The sequence below is a fragment of the Sarcophilus harrisii genome, chromosome 6, assembly GCF_902635505.1.
Source record: "Sarcophilus harrisii chromosome 6, mSarHar1.11, whole genome shotgun sequence".
Lineage (NCBI taxonomy): Eukaryota > Metazoa > Chordata > Mammalia > Dasyuromorphia > Dasyuridae > Sarcophilus > Sarcophilus harrisii.
Window position 1 is genome coordinate 117,207,617 of NC_045431.1, and position 22,924 is coordinate 117,230,540.

Below are 22,924 nucleotides of genomic sequence, written 5' to 3' on the forward strand. Positions count from 1 at the left end.
CTGTAGGCAGGCCTGCAACTCAGTCTGGCAATCTGACGTGTCATACATATGCAATTTTTCTAAACATTTCCATTTTCATCATGCTGCTCAAGAAAAATCAGCTCAAAGGGGGAAAAACATGAGAAAGAAAAACAAACAAACAACAAAAAGGTGAAAGTACTATGCTTTGATAGTATTCAGTCTCCATAGTTCTCTCTTTACATGCTGATTGCACTTTTCATTTCAAGTTTATTGAAATTGCCTTGGATCACCTCATTGTTAAAAAGAGTGAAGTCCATCACAGTTGGTCATCCCATAATTTTATTGTTATTGTGTCCATCATTGCATTGGATCTGCTTACTTCACTTAGCATCAGTTCATGTAAGTCTTTCCAGGCTTTTCTGAAATCAGCCTGTTTATCATTTCTTATAGAACAATAATATCTCATTACATTCATATACCAGAACTGATGGATGTGCACACAATTTCCAGTTCCCTGCCACTACAAAAAATTGTCTCTGACTTTTAAATGATTTCCCTTTACTCACAGCCAGCAGCTAGATTACCTTGTTCTGTCCTTTAATAAATAAAGGATTCCTTGTGATCATGATAATGCTTTTGTGAATTTTTCACATTCCAAACTGTTCTTCATCAACCATATATTAGAAATGAAAATGAGGAGGGTTGAAATCTTCTCTGGTTGCTGTATCCCACAGAGGGGAGAGAGTCCATGACTCAAGTTCAGTTCCATAATAGGAAATTAGTAAAATTGAGGGAGGGGAAACAAAGTAGACTGATAGCTAAATAATTCATTCCACAACTAACCAATTTTTAAAAATAGTATTCTTCTCCCCCCCATTACATATCAAGCATTAATTTTTTACAAAATTTAGGGTTCCAAATGTTTCTTCCTGAAATGGTAGGCAATTTGATAAAACTTATACATATGTTATCATGTAAAACATTTCCATATTATTCAGTTGTGAAAGGAGAAACATATCAAAAGGGGAAAAAACTATGAAAAAAGAATAAAGTAATTGAAAAAAATTGTGCTTTGATCTGTATTTAGAGTCCATCAGTTCTTTATCTGGATGTGGATACTCACTTCATGAGTACATTGTACTTATTTTTGATCATTGTATTGCTGAGAACTGAGTTACTGATAGCTGATCATCACACAGAGTTGCTGATACTGTGCACAAGGTTCTCCTGGTTCTGCTCATTTGACTTTGCATCGGTTCACAGTTTTCAGATTTTTCTGAAATCTTCAGGTTCATCAGTTTTTTTTAGTGCACAATAATAGTCTGTTACACTCACATACCATAGTTTGTTCAGCCATTCCCCAATTGATGCACAACTCAAAAAGTTGAAAATTTCAACTGCAAAAAGAATTGCTATAATTATTTTTACCCTTATAGGTTCTTTTCTCTTTTTTTATATCTGTGATTCAGACCTAGCAATGAATATTGCTGGATCAAAGAGCATGCATAATTTGATTGCCTTTCGGGCATAGTTCCAGATTGCTTTCCAGAATGGTTGGATTAGTTCACAACTCCAGGAACAGTGCATTAGTGTCCCAGTTTTCCCACCTGTTCTCCTACATTTATCATTTTCCTTTTTTTCTCATATTAGTCTACCTGATAGGTGTGAAGTGGTACCTCAGGATTATTTTAATTTGCCTTTCTTTAATCAAAAGTAATTTAGAGCATTTCTTCATAGGCCAGTAGGTACCTTTGAATTCCTCATCTGAAAACTGCCTGTTTACTATTCCTGCTTTAAAAAAAAAACTACAGCTGAAGCAAAATAAATTTTGTTCCAGCCTCTAACCTTGTGTATCTCTCTGCTTCAAGTACATTTCTTGTAAACAACATATTAAAGAAGTCTGGTTTTTGATCCATTCTGCTGCTTCCATTTTAAGGGAAAAATCATCCCATTCACATGAACAGTTATGAATATTAATTGTGTACTTCCCTTCATCCTATTTTTCCTTCATTCTCTGTCCTCTCACCTTTTACTCTTTCCCTATTTGACAGTGTTTTCTTTCTGTCTGGCACCTCACCAGGACTGTCCTCTCTTGTGTCAGTCTCCTTCCCTTATCCCAGCTTAATCTCTTCCCTTTCTATTTTCTTGTCAGGTAACATAGATATCTATATTCAACTAATTGTGTGTATTATTCCCTTTTTGAGGCAATACCAATGAGAGTAAGGTTCAAGCAATGCTCATTGCTCACTTTCCCATCTTTCCCTCTAGTGTGATGAGTTTTTCTTGCTTCTTCATGTGAAATAATTCATTTCATTCTACTTTTCTTTTTCTTCTGTACCCAATGTACTCCTTTTTCTCTCCCTTAATTTTTTTTAGGCCATTCCCTCAAATCACTTGACACACTCTCTATGCATATACCTTCTAGCTATACTATTAGTGTCACAATTTTTAAAAATTAAAGTATCATCTTCACATGTAGGGATATAAACAGTTTAGCTCCATTGAATCTTATCTTTTCCTTTTTGCAATTTTAGGCTTCTTTTGGGTGTTGATACTGGAGATCAAACTTTTGTTCAGTTCTGATCTTTTTAATTTTGCCCGATAGGTAATTCTTGGTTGTAGTCCCAGTTCCTTTGCTTTCTGGAATATCATGTTCTATGAGTCCTTTAGTGATGCAAATGCTAAATCCTATATAATCATGATTGTGTTCCAAATATTTGAATTGTTTCTGGCCACTTGCAGTATTTTTACCTTGACCTGATAGTTCTGAAATTGGCTATAATATTCCTTAGGAGTTTTATTTTGCGATCTCTTTCCTGAGGTGATTAGTGGATTCTTTCATGTTCATTTTGCCCTCTGGTTCCAGGATAATGAGGAAATTTTCCTTGATAATTTCTTGAAAGATGGTGTCCATGTCCTCCTTTATTATGGCTTTCAGGTAGTCTAATGATTCTGACATTCTCTCTCTTAGTTCTATTTTCCAGGTCAGTTGTTTTTCCCATCAGGTATTTTACAAATTCTTTTATTTTTTCATTCTTTTGAATTTTTAAAATTGATTCTTTATGTTTCATAGAATCATTAGCTTTCACTTGACCAATTCTGACTTTTAAGGAATTATTTTCCTCAGTTTTTGTGCCTACTTTTCCATTTGGCCAATTTTACTTTTTAAGAAGTTGTTTTGTTCAGTGGGTTCTTGTATTTCTTTTTCCATTTGGCCAATTTTATTTTTTAAGAAGTTGTTTTGTTCAGTAGTTTTTGTATTTCTTTTCCATTTGGCCAATTTTACTTTTTAAGCAGTCATTTTCTTTTTTCAAGATGTTTTGCTTAAAGAAAAGTTGTTTCTTCCAAGAAGGTTTTTTCTTAATTCTTTTTCATCCTTCTCATTCTACCCCCCTCCAATTTTTCTTCTACTTCTCTTATATGATTTTTAAGCTCCCTTCCTGCCATTTTTTTTCTCTTCTATGAATTCTTTCTAGGTTTAAGAACACTTCCCATTTGTTTTGGAGTTTTGAATACAGATGTTTTGACATTGTTATTTTCTTCTGCGTTCATCTTGGTCTTCCCTGTCAACCAAAATAACTTTATTGTCAGATTATTTTTTGGTGGTTTTTGGTTATCTTTTTTTACCTTAATTCTTTCTTTTAAATTACCTTTCTGTTCCCTGGAGGGAAGGGACATTATCTCAGACTTCTTGTGCCAGGAGCTTCAGGCCCTAGCTGTCTATCTGCTACTACACTGGTATTTCTCTGAGGTCTATGGAAACCCTTGTTTCTGGTGTTGTACTGAGGGGCTAGAGTCAGGGTGGTGGTAGCTGGTCTGATGGAGGTCATAGGGGCTTGGCAACTTATCTATGCTGAGCTGGGATCTTAATACTAGTATCTGGTGTGTGCTGAGGCCAGTAGGATATTTTTGCATTTCTCCAGGCTAAACAGAAGCATTTGCAGGTCTGGCCTCTGGAAGCTGTCTTTTACCTAGGGCTTTGCTAAAACACATGGCAGTCTGGCTGCTGCCTGTTTGCCAAGGGCTTTATGGAAGCATGTAGAGTTCTGACCACTGGAAGCTTCTCATTTCCCTGACTATATTGAGGTACTTAGTGGGCAGGGGAAGGGCTGATATCAGTATTTGTTTGCTACACTGCACCAGCTCAGCTCAGGATTTCTTTTTGATTTATTGAGGTGGAGCTTGTTGGGAAGTTTCCTGTTTTGGACTATGCTCCCTTTTTATCTGAAACAGACCTTTCCTTTCAATCTTCCAAGTTTCTTGAGCTAAAATATAGTTTTACTCCATCGTTTTGCTGCTTCTGCAGTTCCAGGATTTGTTTTGGGGCACTATTTTACGTTTGGAGGTGAATATGGAAGAATGATGTTGATTTACTGCTTACTGCTCCATATTGGCTTCTGGAAGTCCTTAATACTACCTTATGTCTTCTTGAGAGGAAAAGCTCCTACATTGGTTTAGGCCATTTAAAACCCTTTGGCCATAGATACACTTCCTGTTCTTTGAGATAATCAACAATCCTGGTCCTTAGAAGCACAGACAGTGAATGCACTTTAATGATGTAATTCCCATGCGGGCTTCAAAGCATCTCTCACCAGTATATCATGTATTTCAATTACCTGTGGAACTGGAACCAAGAATATGTTCAAAATGCGTTAACAAGTCAAGGCCTTCTTGCTTTTCTTGACTAATTGTATCTGAGGGGGAAGACAAGGGCTACTTAAGCCTCCTTATGGGTACCGAGGTCTTATGCCTTTATTTCCCCATCCAGGCTGCTGCCATGTTACCTGTGAATATATGGTCTTCTTCCTTCCATTATATCTATTCTTTTCTGCCTTAAGTGAAATGGAAAAGATAGGACTACAACTTAGACATGTCAAAAGATCAGGAAAGAGACCCAGCCAAAGATCCTAGAGCCAGAGTTTGTGGTCCTTTCCTACAATCACTGAGAGTCAGCTCACTGACTGTGGTCCTTTCCTACAATCACTGAGAGTCAGCTGAAACCAAGATGCCAGTTCCTGCAAGAATGGATGCATCTACTGGCTTTGTGATATTCTGAAATGAATTCATTAAATGAATACAAAGTTTTGGCTCTCCCTTCATACCAGAGAATTATGTTATTAAATGATAAAATATGTTGCTGTACATCTATTTTATGCACTTCTGAGTTTCTATACTTTTTCTGTTATCATCTGGTTTGTGTGTTGTCTGCAGCTTTCATAACACTTCCTCCAAATTTCCATTTAACTTCATATGCCAACCCATGATATAAAGAAACTATGATGGGGAGAGTCACAATGGGGAAGGGGTAACTGTAATTGCTTTGTAGAAATTGCTTTAGATTTGAGCCTACTCTTCCCAGAGACTGGGGAGGTTAGGGGAAAATGCAGCTGAGTCGTTAGGAAGAAATATTTTATAACTTCAGTTTTTGTATTTTTTTTCCCAGCAAATATGCTGTTGTAAAACCTAATTGATGTTAATTGGTTAACTCATGTTCTGAGATATACTGAATGATAAATCATAAGGAAAAGTTGTACAATATGGCAGAAAGAGCATTTGATTAGAAAAATGAGAGGATGGGGGTTTAAATCTCAGTTTTGCTACATATCATTTGTGTATTGTTGATTAAGCCACTTCTTCTCTCAGGGCTCCAGTTTTCTCATCATTGTACTGGATGACTTCAAAATCCTTTCCAGCTCTAAATCTATGATGCTCTGAAACACTAGTTTCCATGTAAATAATATTGTTCATCATTATATTTATAAATGAAACCTATTTGGTCCATCTCTGACAAGCATTGTCACCTTTCCATCAACAAAATGTAATAGAAATTATTTGGGTGTTGCTCACAGACGATATTATCTTTATTCACACTTGCTAATGGTATCACTCCAGCCAGACTGTGTTCCATATGAGAGATCCAGACATAATAGCAAACTTTCTGAAAATCTTTGTCACTTACTATCCTTAAGGCCTTAAACAAGTCACTTATTGGACTTCAGGCTCTTCATCTATACAATGAAGAGGTTTAATTAGACACCCTCAGCCATACCTTACAGTTCATTTCTCATGATGGCTTCATAACAAAGACTTAACTTTTACCATATTGGAATTGGCTACAAGGAGGCAAACGGTTCCTGACATTGTTCCCTAGGTCCTTATACCTCAGTAATCAAGGTAATGAAAATTTATGATTCCAATTGTGTTATTAACCCCAGGCATATTTGTATTTAGAGGGTAGACTAGGTGTGATGGAAGTTACATATAGTTACATAGATATACTTTATATATAATATATACTATATATGTGATTATATATAGATTTAGACTATACGTATATATAGAGATGATAGATAGATGGATTGATAGATAGATAGATTTAGACTCTCAGGAAAAAAACTTCTTGTCATACAGATAGAGCCCTAAACCTGGAATCAGAAAGACCTGACTTAAACCTGATTCAGAAATTTAATAGCTGTATCATCCTATACAAGTCATTTAATTTCTCTCAGTCCCAGTTTCCTCATTTGTAGAAAGGAGGAAATATTAGCACTTACTTCAAGGGTTAATGTGAGGTTCAAATCAAGTAACATGTGAAAAATATTTTGCAAACCTGACAGTATCACATAATCTAGTGAACAAAATCTGGCCCCTGAAATACTTTTAGAGTATAAATGGTACAAGAACAAATAAACAGAATTGCCGTAAAATAAACAAAGAAGCAAACCTGGGGCAGTTAGGTGGTATAATGGGTAGAGCACCAACCTGGTGTCTGGAGGATATAAATTCAAATCTAGCCTCAGTTACTTACTAGCTATTTTCTCTAGACAAATAACAACCCCAATTGCCTCCAAAAAAAAAAAAAACTCCCATAATTGGAACATGTTGCCCTTTTGGTTTTTCCTTCATTGATTATATGATGTTAGAAGTGGGAGGGATCTTAGAAATCACTGCCCCCCTTTTTGGTTTTTGTTTGTTTGTTTTATCTTATTTTATTTTATGGTCTTTCCTAGGATTCTCCATGCCTAGGTTTGTGGGTAAATATGGGAAAAGTCCAGTTTAGTGTTACCATGAATTGCTCCATTTGGAGCAATTTTTAAAGTTCCAAATAAAATCTTTCTCTCTCTTTACAGGAATCCTTTTTCAACCCTTTATAATTTTAGTATCTTCCCTCCATTTATGTGTGTAATAAATACATACACATATACACATATGTGTAAATATATGTTATATGTGTATATATAATATATACAAGATTTATGTATATGTGTGTATGTATATATACACATACAGATAAATATAAACTATATATAATTTGTATGTGTACATATACTATATAGTGTGTATATGTGTGTGTGTATTTGCTTGTTGTTTCCCTCTCAGAACCAGTACTGTCTTTTTGCATGGCCAACACTTAGTATAGTGCCTGGCACATAGTAGACACTTAATAAATGTTTATTGATTGATTGATTGATTTCACAAGCCATGGACATCTTGCATAACTGAGACTACTGTGACACTGATGAGACTCCCTGAAGTATTTCAGGGAAAATTCTGAAGATTTTACTATGATATATCCTGGTAATCTCTGGTCTTAATATACACATTCCACAGTCACTAAATTTTCTATCCACTTAGGTAATGGTAATAGGTTCATTGAGCAGGTTCATGGAATGAAGCTGTCACTAAAAGATACCCCAATTTAGATATCTGTATCCCTCAAATGGTGTCTCTCTAAAGTTTTCTATTTGAATGTCTCTCTACTCACCAGGAAATTTGCAGTGGCCTGAGGGAAAGGTCTAACCTGTTCAGTGTAAAGCAAAGTCATAGTCACCAGGTGTTTTTCACATGAACCTGGATTATGTCACAATTCAGCTCCTTTGTAACTGAATGGCAGCATTCGGAAAGATGGGCGCAAAGACCTGCAGATACATTACTTGTTATTTATAGCCTCAAGGCCCAGGAGATCATCTGGGAACATGTGTGGCCATCATGAAGTAACTTTTCTGAGCTCTTCTGGTGCTTCTGACTTCCCAAGCTCCTGTTTGAAAAGTAGGCTGCTGTTCTAGTTTGTACAGGGAAAGCTGCATCCATCCTTTCGACCAACAACCCTTGGCCCTTAAAAAATTCCTAATTAAATGTATCATGTCCCTTTTCTGATTCTGCTTCATCATAAGGTATCTCTAACGTACCTTGAGAAGCAATAGGAAACAGTAGAAAAAATATTGTACTTAAGAGTACCCAGGTTCAAATCCTGAGCAAGTCATTCAACCTCCATGGGATGCTGTATACTCATCTATGAAATGAGGAAGTTGGACTAAATGGTCTCTAAGATCCATTCCAGCTTTAAGTCTATGCTTGGAAAATATATTATGAAATATTTAGTAGCATGTTTTATAGTAGCAAAAGCAAAGCAAAATAAAACCCATAAAGTGATTGCCCATAAATTGTTGACTACATTGTTGAACATTTAAAAAAGATTGAATATGTAAATGTAATAAAATATTATTATACCATGCATAGATATGATGAGCAGGCTATACTCAGGAAAGTGTATAAAGACTTGTATAAACTGATTCAAAGGAAGTGAGAAGAAGCAAGAACATAATTCTTATAACAAACTACAAAAACAGCATTGAAAGTCAACTAAGCTCCATTTGTTTGTAATATCCCATTTTTGTCCCCAAAAAACCTGATGATGAAACTCTATTCTCACCTCAGCAGAGAAGATAGGGATCATGGATTCAAACTGAGGTATATAATAACAGATGAGGTCATTTTGTCAGTTGGTTTTACAGAAATATTTTTCTTTGTTTCAAGGAAGAAAGAAGAGAAGAGAAATACTCTGGTGTAAAAACAAAAGACAATAATAAAACTTTTTGCAAAAAGGAGGGGGAAATTAATTGATTTGAAAGAAAAAGAGACTTAGGAAGTTTGTGAGAAGAGATTAAGGAAATTTGTCCCTCTTTCTCCACCTCCTTCTCCTTCTTTCCTTCTTTTATTCCCCTCCTTCATTTCTCTCTCCCTTCCCTTTCTCTTCCTTTCTTCTTTCCTTCCTTATTTATCCTTCATTCATTCCCTTCATTCCTTCCTTGATCCCTCTTTCCCTTTCTTCCTTCCCTTCCTTTTCATTCTTCCCTCTCTTCTTTCTCCCTCCTTTTCTTCCTTCCTCTTTCACTTCTATCTCTCTTCTCCCCTCCCTCCCTCCCTTCCTCCCTCCCTTCTTCTTTTTTTCCTTCTTTTTACCTTCCTTTCTACTTTCATTTCTTCCTTCCCTTCTTCCTGACTTCCCTTAACACTTTTCTTGTGTATTTTTCCTTCTCTCCTTCCCTTTCCAGTCTTTATTTTACTTCTTATGTATATATCTAGAGTAGGTAGAGAGTTCTCTTTCTTCCCCAGAATCTTATTTCTCCTTCCTTGGAGAAAGAGGGGAAGAGTAAACAGATCTGAAAGCCGGCAATGGCTCCTCTGTGACCTGTGTGAAGAACCATTTCACAGCCTTTCGTTTCTTTTTTATTGACATTAGCAGCTGCAGAAGCTCTGGGGCCCTGGATGAGTGAGCGTTTGATAGGTTTTTCAGTATTCTGGAGCTTGACAAAAGAACAGCTTGCAGGACCCATATTTCCATAGCGCCATCATTCCTTGACCAGACCTTTTGTGATGCTGAATGTCTGCTGGGACGAGACTTGAAGCCAAATGCCTGGATCATTTCCAGCCAGCTTAGGCAGCCAGATCTGGCAGCAGTGAAGTGTATGATGACAGCCTCTCTCTTCCAGCCCTCCTGTACCAATAATGTGCTGATTGATGCTTCTTTCTCCAGGACAGCCTGGAGTGGGGGCCCAAGAGAGCTATCTTCAGAATTCTGGGACTATAAACCTGGTGCAGAGTCCAAGCAGCAGGAGGGCTCCTTCAGAAATGCTGATTATTCAAGGCTGTTGTGAACTACTTTTCCAGGATGTCTGAGAAATCCACAGCAAAGGGGCAGTGAGAGGCATGGTGGTTGGTGGGAAAGATGACAAGGTTTGGTGGAAAGAAGGCCATATCGGGGATCAGGTGACAGATCAGAGACCCAGGTTTTAAACTGTGTGTGACCACAGGCAAGGTGCTTAAACTTTCTGAGCCCCAGTTACCCAACTTGTAAAATGATTGTGGTAATTCCTGGAGTATCCAGGTAAATCCTGCCCTAAGAAGGCAGTTGTAAGGAAAATAAATGATTCCCACAAATCAGTTATTTGCTGGTATGAAACTGAATGAAGTCTAGGAAAGAATATGGGGAACCCAGAGATTCATTAAGAACAGGTCATGTCATGTCAGGCAAATCTCATTTTCTTCTTTGACAGAATCTGATAAGACTGATGAGTCACAGGAGTCACATAAATACATACCCAGAAATATGTATATTCATATACATTATGATTATTTAGATATATGTAGGTGTGTGTATAATATATTTCATATATATGTGTGTGTTGTCTAGTATGCTAGTGTTATTCAGTTGTTTTTCAGTGTGTCTGACTGTGACCCCATTTGGGATTTTTTTTTTGGCAAAGATATTAGAGTGTTTTGCCATTTCCTTTTCCAGCTTATTTGCAGATAAGGAAACTGAGGTAAACTTGCCCAGGGTCACAGAACTAATAAATGTCTCATGCTGGATTTGAAATTAGGAAGATGAGTCTTCCTGTTTCCAGATCTGGCCCTCTATCTATTGAACGACTTGGCTCCATCTAGGTACAGCACATAGGTAAAATTCTTGATTAAATTTTAGGTATGCCCCTCATTAATATATATGACTGTGTATAACATTTATATATATAAGATATATAATTTATAAGCATACATATTATTATATGCATATATATGTATATATGCATACTTCCTCAGAGAGATGGGGAGTTATAAATGCAGAATGAGGTCAGGTAAGGGTACCGTGTTAATTGGTTTCACTTAAAAGTTTACAGAAAGAATGAGGGAGGGAGAAAGGAAAGGAGGGAGGGAACGAGGGAGGGAGGGAGGGAGGGAGAGAGAGAGAGAGAGAAAGAGAGATAGAGATAGAGAGAGAGAGAGAGAATTGTGTGTATAATTTAGCTGAAATTTAGCAAGTGATTGCACAAATATAATTTATCTAATGATCTCTGTCTCATACATATATACATATACAATTCTATACACATATATGCATATATATACATACATACATATTCTTCTGATCTCTCTTATAACCAATGATAGATTTATTAGTCTAATAACTCTATCAAGATAGAGACAAATAGGTAGATGGAGTTATATGGACACAAAAACACAAACGTGTTTGTAGGATTGGACTTTATATGGACATAAAAACAAACATGTATATAACACATACACACACATATATAAATTCATACAGAATAAAAAAGAACAAACACAAAGAGAATAAATACAATAACTATAAAATAAACACAATAAATGCAAAGAATAAATATGAAATACTCTTGGATTCTATCACAGAACTATCCTAGAACATCTTGCCCAGAGCTGGACTTCCACCTCACCTCTGAGGAACCAGATGTAAATTCTTCCACTGGAGGCTACTGCCCGTTTTTTCCAAAGTCTCCTTTTTGAGTTATGTGACACAGTGGATAGAACATCAAGAAGATGCATCATCCTGATTACAAATTTGACCTTATGCACTTACTAGCTATGTGACCTTGGGCAAGCCATTTCATCCTGTTTGCCTTACTTTCCTCATCTGTAAAATGACCCCAAGAAGGAAATGTTAAACTATTCCTGACTTTTTGTTCAGAAAATCCCAAATGGGGTCATGAAGAGTCAGACAAAACTAAAAAACGACTAAACAACAAAGTTTTGTAAGGGCAAGAGTCGTCTTGCTTATTTGTATCTATATCCTCAGCACTTAGCACGGTTCCTGGAACACAATGTGATCTATCTATCACTCCTTTAATCAATCTCTCTTTCTACCTATCTAATCATCTATGATTCCTCTCATCTATCACTATACTAATCCTAACAAAAATAATATATATACATATATATATGTATACACACATATTTATGGAGGGAAGGAGAGAGAGACACACAGAGAGACAGAGACAGAAAGAGAGAATTAGTTTATCTTGAGCTTAGCAAAGAATTTCACCAAATCTTCCTGCTTTTCTTATGGATAGGTTGAAGAGATGTAGACTAAATGTGGACTAAACTGGTTCAGGATAGTTCAGGATTCAGAACTGATTGAAAGTATCGATCCAAAGAACTGTCTTAAGGGTTGACTATATCTGTGAAAGGCAGTACCCAGGAAAGTTCCCCAGGGAGTATACTATCTAATATTGTAGTCAATTATTTGGATAGTGTTCTAGATTGCATGCCAAAGGTGGATGAGATAGTTGTCTTACTGAATGATGGAGTCAGAATCTAAAAATACCTTGATAGACTAGAACACTGGGTTGACTCCAATATATGATATCGAATGAGGACAACTGCAAAGTTTTAATGTAGAGGTTTTTAAAATCACCTTTATGAGTACAAGATGAAGAAGATATAGTTAAACAACATGAAAACTGAACAACTAAAAACAATTGTGGGGGGGCAGTATTTTATGTGTTATTTGTTCAATATAAATACATGGCAACCAAGAAAGATAATGAATGTCACAGCTGGTACCACTATATGAGTTATAGTGTCCTAAGATGCCCTGGTCTACCACATCTATACTATTATGATTAATTTTAAATTCCACATTTTATGAATTAAATCATTGGCTAGCTACAGGATGGCGACAGTGTGTCCGGGATCCGGTTCTGGTTCTTGAGAGATGATTATTAAATTTTCATTGTGAGCATTTACACTTCAGAAATTAAAAAATACCTCAAATCAGGGCTTGATTTATTGTTTTGTTGACTGTCTAGATTTTTAAAAGGGATGGGCAAAATGTTAATGCAACTTAAACTTAAATGTGTGTCCTGTGTGTGTGTGTTTTTTTTTTTTTGAGAGCTGGTTGTTAAATATTTACCAGCATACTCCTGGGAAAAGGGCCTTGAATACATATCCCATAAAGGCCAGGATGTTTAGTCTAGAGAAAAGGAGACTTGAGAGGAGGTTGGAATGCATGAGAGCTATTTTTAAGCACCTGAAGGATTATTGTGCAGAAGAAAGATTTAGGTTTATTCAATTGGACTTGGTGGAAGAATTAGGAACATATAAGTTAACAGAGATATTCATTTAAGCTCAATAGAATTATATATATGTGAGTTGTTGTTGTTATTATTATTATTACCAACCAAGGTCATAGAATTATGATATTGACTAAATATGATAAAGTAATCTCCACTAATGTGGTAATGGAGAGGCTGCCTTTCCCTTCTCAAGCACCATATGTCTGCAGCAGGCAGGGGGGGAAAAATATGCTTTGACATGCAGAACTCCATGGTGCCTCTCGAATTACATAGTTCATGCATAAAATAATAAGTGTAATAACAACTCATTTCTATGAACACTTTTCTTACAATAAACTTATGAGGTTGGTAATTTTGTACTTGTTATTATCCAAAGCTACAGAAATGAGGAAACAGACTTAGAAAGTTAAGTGACTTGCTTAAAGTCACCAGCTGGAAGAGGGGCAGATTTGGGATTAGGACCCTATTCTCCTGACTGCCAGATCAGTACTGTTTCCACACTCTATCCTACCTTGTGAAACCAGAATGGTGTTGGACCTATGTGTAAACAAATAGCCAGAATCATGTGTGGAATACAAAAGCTCATAAAAAGGGTCTTTAGAAATAATTTAGTCTAGCATTCTCATTTTACAAATAGAGAGGGTGAAATCTAAAAGTGTAGTGACAGCAAAAGATCAATGGCAAGAGACAAAGCCAGAATTCAAATTCACTTCTAGTTCTCATGATATTTTCTCTTCTCTCTGGAACACTTACTGCCAATTCTCCTGACATCCTAGAATACAGAGAAGGATACGATCATTGTTGTTCAATCTTTTTAGTCATGTCTGACTCTTTGTGACCCTATTTGAGGTTTTCTTGGCAAAGATACTGGAGTGATTTGCTAATTACTTCTCCAGCTCATTTTACAGATGAGGAAATTGAGGCAGATGATGAAGTGATTTGCCCAGAATCATATAGTAAGTGTCTGAGGCTGGATTTGAACTCATGAAGATGAATCTTCCAGATTTAGGTCAAGTGCTCTTTCCAACTACATCACCTAGTTGCCCTGATAGAATATGGCTCCTCAGAAACTTAGAGAGTAAAAGAGCCTTGGACATAATCTTGACTGACCCTTTTTATATGACAAATGAGGCTAATAAGATGTGGGGTCTTATTCTTGGAAAAGCTGAGACATTCTTCATTAGTTATATAGCCTCAATAATGAAACAACTCACTCCACCAAACCTATCACTCACCTTATTTGTGAAGAGGAGAGAGATCTTTTTGTCAATGACTTGGGCAGAACAGCTGTGGGAAGAAGGTAGGCTGTGCCCCCATAGAGGGACACAACAATACAGGGAACAGCTGTTGAAGGAAGCCAAGGGTGGAACTCAGCCAGCAGCCTGGGACCAGCTGCTTCCAATCACTTTCTAGTGGCAGTGATGGAAAGCAGACCCAGAGAACACAGCACCCGAACATTCCCAGACACCAGTGATCTTGATTAGCCTGACCATCTCAGTCTGCAAAAGCCAGAGAAAGCTTCGAGAGACTATTGCAAACTCATACACACAACAACAAACTGGGACAAAGTCATGGAGGTAAAAAACACCTGAAGCTGCAAACTCACTCAATTAAGCATATAAACTTAAAATTCATGTACTCCAAGTTAAGAACTCCCACAGAAAGCATAGAATGATACTTCTTCCTGTTTCCTCTGAGTTTTAGCCCTGCATAGGTGTCTATTTCTGAGTCAAAATCACTATCCTTCATATACAGAGGTGCTATTACTGGGATCATTGCTAACTTGGAGGGTGGATATGTCAGAAAAACAGTACTGGTGACCTATAATGCCTTGCACATGATACCCACATTTCACTTTTTGGGAAATGTTATCTGACTCTAACTTTTCTTTCTTTCTCTTAGAGATACCAGATGATCTGTCTTCACGGGAGGCACCCCATCTCTAGCTGCCATGTTTAAGCTGGCAGGCAGGTCAGCAGCTGTTCCCACTGCTCCAAAGCTATGACATGGGGCTTGAAGAAGAAAGGCTTCCCTGGAAGAAAGATGGACAGCATCCCAGAACCGTCCCCGTTAGTCAAGACCTGCCCCCTCAAAGTCAGAGAGACTTAGATGCAGCAGTGGTTCTTGTGAAGTGGTTAAGACTTCTACTACACACCTGTAGTCAGGCCAATATTACAGTTATATACAGTTGGGGCAGCCCTCACCTGCTGGTGTGGTAGGGCTGAGGGAATGAATCAGTAGAAGAGCTTTTAATAATTACTAATTATATACCAATCTTTCACCGGTGGGAAAATCCTCACCTGATAGAAGATGATCAGGGTCCAACCCAGAGGATTTTTGTTTTTCAATTGTGTCAGACTTTCTGTGATCCCATCTTAGGCTACTGGAATGGTTTATCATTTCCTTCTCCAGCTCATTAAAAAAAAGCAGATGAGCTACTGAAATAAATAGGGTTAAATGGCCTGCTCAAGGTCACATAGCTATTAAGTATCTGAGGCCAGTTTGAACTCAGGTCTTGACATGATGCTCTATCCACTGGACTGATGAGCTCCCATATTGCAATCTTAGAGAGACAGGGAAGTTGAGCAACAATCTTAATGTGTATACATTCTCTCCCACAGTAAAATGGGATATACACATAAATACCCAAAATCCCTGGGCTTGGATTCTTAAACTATACATTTTATTGTGACTGCAAAGCTGATGGTTGTGTTTTTTCATTGTTGTTCAGTCATTCCTCATTCTTTGTGCCCCCATTTGGAGCTTTCTTGACAAAGATACTAGAATGATTTGCCATTTCCTTCTCCAGCTCATTTTAAAGAAGAAGAAACTGAGGCAAAATGAGTTAAGTAATTTGCCCAGGGTCAACAGCTATTAAGCATCTAAGGCAGCGTTTTAACTCAGATCTTCCAGACTCAAAACCTGGTACTCTCAACCATTATACCGCCTAACTGCTGATGATTTGTATTAACAGATGGAAAGAAAAGGAACCAGGTGAGGTATCTCTGTAGCAAAATAAAACAGCAGTAAGAGGTCTAATATTCCTGGGTAGCTTCTCTTGTCTGACTGAATTTATACTTTTCTCTGAATGGTCTTTTCCTTAGTAAAGTCTTTCATACCTGGATGGTCTATGAGCTATCTGAGGTCTTGGGCACAGAAAATACTGAAAGATTTGAGAAATAATATCTTGTGCCAAAAGGTCTGTGACAGCTGTGTAGCTGAGAATAGCTTTTCTGCCTATCCCTATTAACTTAAAATAGCACCAAGGGCAGAAGTCGTAGGTTAGAGCTTGACATTCAATAGTTATGGTACTCTGACATGGGGGCATTTTGATGGGAACTACTTCAAAATGTCAGACTTGGCTCAGAGACAGGTATCACTGGTGTGTTGTAAAGCATCATTGTTTGGAGACAGAGTTCAAACTACAATTAGGTGTAAAGGGCTGAAACTCTTGAGTTGATGCATTAAGAACGGACAACCAAGAACTTAAGGCTAACTACCGATTGGACAATATTCTATTAGCATATGTTTGGAAAATGGCCCTTCCCATTATTCTGTGCTGGCTCCATAATTGGTGTATACAGAGAATTGTAGGAGGGATTAGGGGGTAGAGTAAGACTAGCCAGAGTCTAGGAGGGAGACGAAGAGGAGAGGTCGGGGAGATTCTGCATCCATCCAATTCACTTCTACCCCTAAAGACCAAGGACTTTTGCTTGTCCTGACTCCAGCTGATTCTAAGGTATCCAAGGTGCTAACTCAGTCTTCACAATTAAGCATATTCATTGTTCATTCTGCTCAGTTTTCATGAACAGGTTGAAATGTGATATTCCAGTTCATCATGTATGGTTTTCAGAGTATGTTTTAGTCAAGGAAAAGAACAGTTCTTTTGTGACTTTTATGGATTTTGCCATGTGTTATAGAAAAAAAAGTTTGTCTTCCATTTTTCATTTTGTTACCTAAGAGAGGCAATCTGGTATGATGGAAAAGACACTGGAGTTGGAGTCCAGAGACCTCAAAAATATCATTGATTAGTTATGTGATTGTATACAAATTTTTCATTTTAACATTTTAAAAACAATTTCATACCTAATCTTTCCTCTCCTGACTCAGCTCCTAATTCATGGATTTCAAAAACCATGGATCTATTATTCTCTCCTCCTGGAAATTACCTAAGAACCGGGGTCCTCCTCACTGTGGAGCATCCAACCATACTTTGGGCCTTCACTCTGGAATAGTTCTCTGCCAATTTTTCCCACTCATAAATTCCCTCTGACACAGTAGCATGTCAGTTCACAATAATTGCTAAATTTTCAGTGAGAGCATTTACCTCAGAAATTTTCAAACGCTATTACATTTATTGTTTTATTGATTGTCTGGATTTAAGAAAGTAATGGAGAAGTTTTTTAAAATTCATTTTAAACTTAAAAGTGTGTTGTGGGTCCATTTTCCTTCTTAAAGTAGAGATTGCTAAAATTTTTGCCAGCACATTCCTGACTTGTTGCCTCCATTTTATTGAGAAATCCAGGCTAGCCAAACTTCATGTCCCTCCTAATTCTACTCTTGACTTTCTGACTTTAAAACTATTTCACAGAATCAGATGTCTTTATCTCCTTCTCATTCTTTTTAGCCTCTTTTTGTGAGTTGTCTTTTTCTAACTAGAGGTGAGATATAGATATAAAAGTAGATTGATATGAGATAGAGATACAGATAGATGACATGAGATAGATGTAGATATGAAATACACATATGGATGGGAATGTAGATATAGATAGATATAAGATAAAGTATAGCTACAGATATAAATATATAAACACAGATTGATATGAGATAAAGTATAGATATAGATGAAGACACAAATACAGATAGATAAGAGATAGATGACAATGTAGATATAGATATATGTAAATATATATATATATAGAGAGAGAGAGATGGAGAGATTGTTTTAAGGCTTGCAAAATGCTACATATATGTGTGTATATATATACATACATATATATAGTATTTCCATTAGATTCTCAAATAGCTCTGTGAAGTATTTACTATTATTAGTAGGGACTTAGCTCCTCATTCAGGAATGACTATGAAGATAAGGGTGCAGAGTGTCTTGCTGTTCTACACAGAGATTCTAAATTTCCTCATTTTTCAGATGAAGAAGCTGAGGTTAAGAGATATAAAATTACTTTCCCACCATCCTACAATTAAGTACAGCAGGATTTGATTTCATGTCTTTTTTAAAAATTAAAGCTTTTTATTTTTCAAAACATATGCATGGATAATTCTTTGACATTACCTTGCAGAACCTTGTGTTCCAGTTTTCTCCTTTCCCCCCATCCCCTCCCCTAGATGGCAAGTAGTCCAATATATGTTAAACATGGTATAAATATATGTTAAAACCAACCCATGCATACATATTTATATAATTATCTTGCTGCACAAGAAAAATCAAACTGGAAAAAATGAGAAAGAAAATAAATGCAAGCAAACAACAACAAAAAGAGTGAGAATGCTATGTTATGGTCCACACTCAGTTTCCAAAGTCCTCTGGTCTCTCTTCATCACAAGATCATTGGAACTGGTTCGAATCATCTCATTGTAGAGGAGAGCCATGTCCATCAGAATTGATCATCTTATGATCTTGTTGTTGCTAGAATGTCTTCTTAATGCCAAGTCCTTTATTCTATGATATAACATTTAACTGCCATTAGGAGTTCCTTAAAGACAAGGAACTGCCTCTCTTTTTACTTATATTTATAATTCCAGAGCTTAGCATGGTTCCTGGAACATAGCAATCACATAATAATGGCTGTTTCCTTGCCTTGTTGCCTAACTTGATTCTTGGATCAGCAGATGAACCTGTCAATGGTGAACTGAAATGAGTCATACTTGTGCCCAAGTCCAGGCTTGAAAATGTGTCCCAATACATTTGAAAATTGTGTTTACTATGTAATGAGTGGAAAAAAATTGATCTTGGGACCCAGAAGCTTCTGGAATTGTGTTTTGATTCTATCTATGCTCCTCTGAACCTCATATGTGTAGATAATAGAGATAATAATAACTTGCCCAATCCATCACTTACGGTGCTTTAAGAAAAGCACTTTATAAAACTTAAAATTCCACACTAATGTGAACAATTATCATCAGCATCAACATTATTACCCACAAAGGATTTTGAGCTTTTATTAAAACCTTTATAATCTGATTTATCACTAAATATAAACATTGATGTTATTATATTCCTAATAGTGCTTTAAGATTTGCAAAATATATTACATAACCATATCAATTGATACTTGAAACAACTCCGAACAGAAAGTAATATAGGTATTATAATCCCCATTTTACAGATGAGAGAAACGGAGACTAAAGAGAGTTTAAGTGATTTGTTCAAATTCATACAACTAGTCACTACTAAGATGTAGGATTAGAATCCATTTTTCTCCTAATGCTAAGTCCAATATTCCTGCCTATGAATCATAAAGAGTAGAATTTTCTGGCATTAAAATATAATAAAAATCATAATTTATATTTATATAGCACCTTAGAGTTTAGCAAATTCATTTATATCATATTGCAAAGTAAAGTCTATAATGCAAAAACCATTACATCAGGAAAATCAAAAGATGAGAAGATCTTTTGGCCGTAAGAGTCACATAAGAATACCATCAGCAGAGGACTGGGAAAGAGATAGAGCTATTTTCTCTAGTCTACAGTCTGGATGAACAAGGGCATGCTGGGTTGCGTTTGGAAAGATCATGGAGATCTGGTTTAGCAGAAGGTGGTGTCCACTAGATTTGCTTTGAGAAATGAGAACTGGGTTAGGGACAGAGATGGTGGGGACCCTGAAGATAATGAGAAGCCTGGCACTATCACTAGTGGTTTCTTTATATTATCAGGACTCCAGGCTTTCATACAAAAATGATTCTGAAGGTCAAAGATGTAAAGTGTCCTGTCCTACTATGCTAGACAGTGGATCTCAAAAATCGATTATATTCCAGTAATAGATATTCAAGTAAAATTTTAAAGCCTATGAAAAGTTCAAGGCTCTGTAGGAAAGAAGAATCATCCATATTTGGGCTGTATTGTCAATGTCAATTGACATGTCAATATAACCATGAATATTAAGGTCATTATGGAAGTTGTTGTCACCAGGAATGTGGATGCTTTGGCTTTGAAAGGTGCAGATATAATAAAAATTTCTGGAGTACCAGCACTGATGGGCCATTTTCAGTCTATTTGAGGCATTAGCAGAACACTACAAGAGATCTGGGATGTGATACCTAGAGAGCAAAACTTGAATATCTATATATCCTATGTAGGATTTTAAAAGAAAGTCATTAATATATAAAGCATATAGTAGGTGCCTAATTCTTAGTTTCCTTCCCTATTCCCTGCAGATATTGCACTTTGAACAAGAAATCTTAAGTGCACAATTCAATATGCCAGGGGTTTAAGAAGCTTTGGGCTGTCCACATTACATTCAATGATTTTAAATAATGAACTGATAGAAGACGTACTATCAGATTTTTAAGGCAGAGGAGAATATTTCAGCTATTATCTCCCCACTTGTATTCTACTAATTTGCCTGCATATACCTGTCACTCTTCAAAAGTTTTTGGAAAAGGAAGGTTAGAGACAGAAACTACCTGAAAATGTGGTTGAAGGACCTTACCATCTTAGGATAGACAATGGAGAAACACAAGGAAATTGGCCAGAGGAAGCTGTTCCAAAACTATCAATGGGCAAGAGTCTCTGAAGCCAACATTTTGTTCAATCATGAAGATCACATTATTTTAACAAGAAGAGTGCACGCTGAGCCAAGGGAGATAGAAGCATAAACTGCACATTTAAAGAGAGTCTTTGAGACCATTGGACTTTTCTAGGATTTGGTAGCTGTTAGTAGAAATTTGTTAAATATCGTGCTGCTGTTGCATCCCAGATGATCTCATTTGTGGCCATATGGTTGATATGGTCAAAGGTCTCAAGAAGTTGCTAACTTCATCTCTCTTGCTGGTTCTGCTTAGTGCCTTGCTCTCAGTTTTGACAGATCCTCCCAAAATAAGGCTTATGATTACTCCATCAGCTGGTAAATGGCTATAGTAAAAAGTGTCCTCTATCTAGTGACCACATTCTGGCAATGAAAGTTTTTGAATTTATCCAGTCATCTAGATGATGGACACATGGTCTGGTACCTGTACCAGCACCTGAAGCCCTTCAATCTTGGTAGAATCTGCCAGGGCTTTTGCTCTACTATCAAAGTTCCAGGGTCATACTACCATACTACCAAAAGGCCTCAGAGAAGGACTTTAATGAATGGTCTTTTAGTGTAATGCTTGGCTTCCCCTTAGAAACTTGGAACCCTACTTCACCAGGTATAGTGATGAACCTCTGGGTTCAGAGTTGGGTTATCTTCACAATCTGAGACTAGGAATCGATAAGAAAACCTCTTGTTTTCACTTTGATTCTGTGACAGTTTTCTAATAATTTCCCAATAACCATGGCAAGGTTAGAAGAGGCAATTGTAGGCACAGGAAGAGAATTAACTGTTCAGGATCCCTGCTTTACATTCTTTCTTATGATATATATATGAGGAAATTCAGGCACCCATCATCCTTATCTATCTTTCTCCCAATTCTCCACCTTGTCTATCTATATAATCTTACGTGAATTTGGATGGCCTTTGCAAAGGCCATCCTGATCTATATGTCCACATTTATTTACAGGAATAGCAGTTACTTTAAGCTTTCATCTCTGCCTCCTGATTTCCCTGACTTCCTTCAAGTGAATCAGTCAATCAAGTCATTAATAAACTTTAGGCGTTTAGGTGCTAGACACTCTTCTAATTGCTGGAGATACCAAAAAGGCAAAAGAGGAATTTACAATCTGATGGTTGGGGAAGGGACAATAAGCAAATAAAACATACAGAACAAACAATATAAAGAATAAATAGGAAATAACTAACAGAGAGAAGGCATTGGAATTGAGATAAAAAAGATGTCTCATTTAAAGTCTCACCTATTTCAAGAAGAAGCCTTTCCAATCCTTTTGGTTCCACAATCTCAGGACCTTCCTCTGAGATTATTTCTAATTTATCCTGAATATATCATATTTGTACATAACATTTGCAAGTCATGTGTCTCACGAAACTACAAAGCTCTTCAAGTGAAGAGATTTTTGTTTTGTCTTGTTTCCTATTACTAGCATTTAGCACAGTGCAGGGCACATGATAGGTGCTTAATAAATGCTTGTTGACCTCAAGGGTTCACTGCCTTCTCCAAGACAACTCTATGACTATACAATCTTCAATCTTATACTGAGCTTGTTTCATTGTGGTGCTGAAAATAAGGTGTAGCTTAGAATTGGGGGCACTTACTTGAAAGAGTCAAGAGCATTACTGACTGCATTGGCGAAATCGGTATCCGTTGGGACATTTTTATATTCTAGACAGTAAGAAGGTCTGACACCAAGGATTTCAACCTCACAGCCTAAGAAGGAAAAAAAATAACGCATGATTACTTTCTTTAACTCTGTATGAGTCAGCTGGATGAGTATTTAGCAAGGGCTATGACTACCTTAAAATTAAAACCACATTAATTTTCTCAAAATGAAGAGGCAGGGGGCAGATAGAGCAGTGGATAGAGCACTGGTTCTGCAATCAGGAGGACTTGAGTTCAAATCCAACTTCACTTAATAATTGTGTGTCCCTTTGGCAAGTAAATCACTTAACCCCAATTGCCTCCAAAAAACAACAAAACCAGGAAGGAGCAGGATATTATAAAAGAATATTATACTAGGAT

The 22,924-nt window shown here is 36.8% G+C and overlaps 1 protein-coding gene across 1 annotated transcript in view; it reads right to left on the reverse strand.

Annotated features, from left to right (window-relative positions):
- The window catches only part of ENPP6 (ectonucleotide pyrophosphatase/phosphodiesterase 6), a 160,801-nt gene that overhangs the window by 51,176 nt on the left and 86,701 nt on the right, over positions 1 to 22,924 (reverse strand). Inside the window, exon 3 of the mRNA XM_031943293.1 lies at positions 22,501 to 22,612. Coding sequence (XP_031799153.1) covers positions 22,501 to 22,612 — 112 coding nt within the window. The remainder of the gene's footprint in view (positions 1 to 22,500; positions 22,613 to 22,924) is intronic.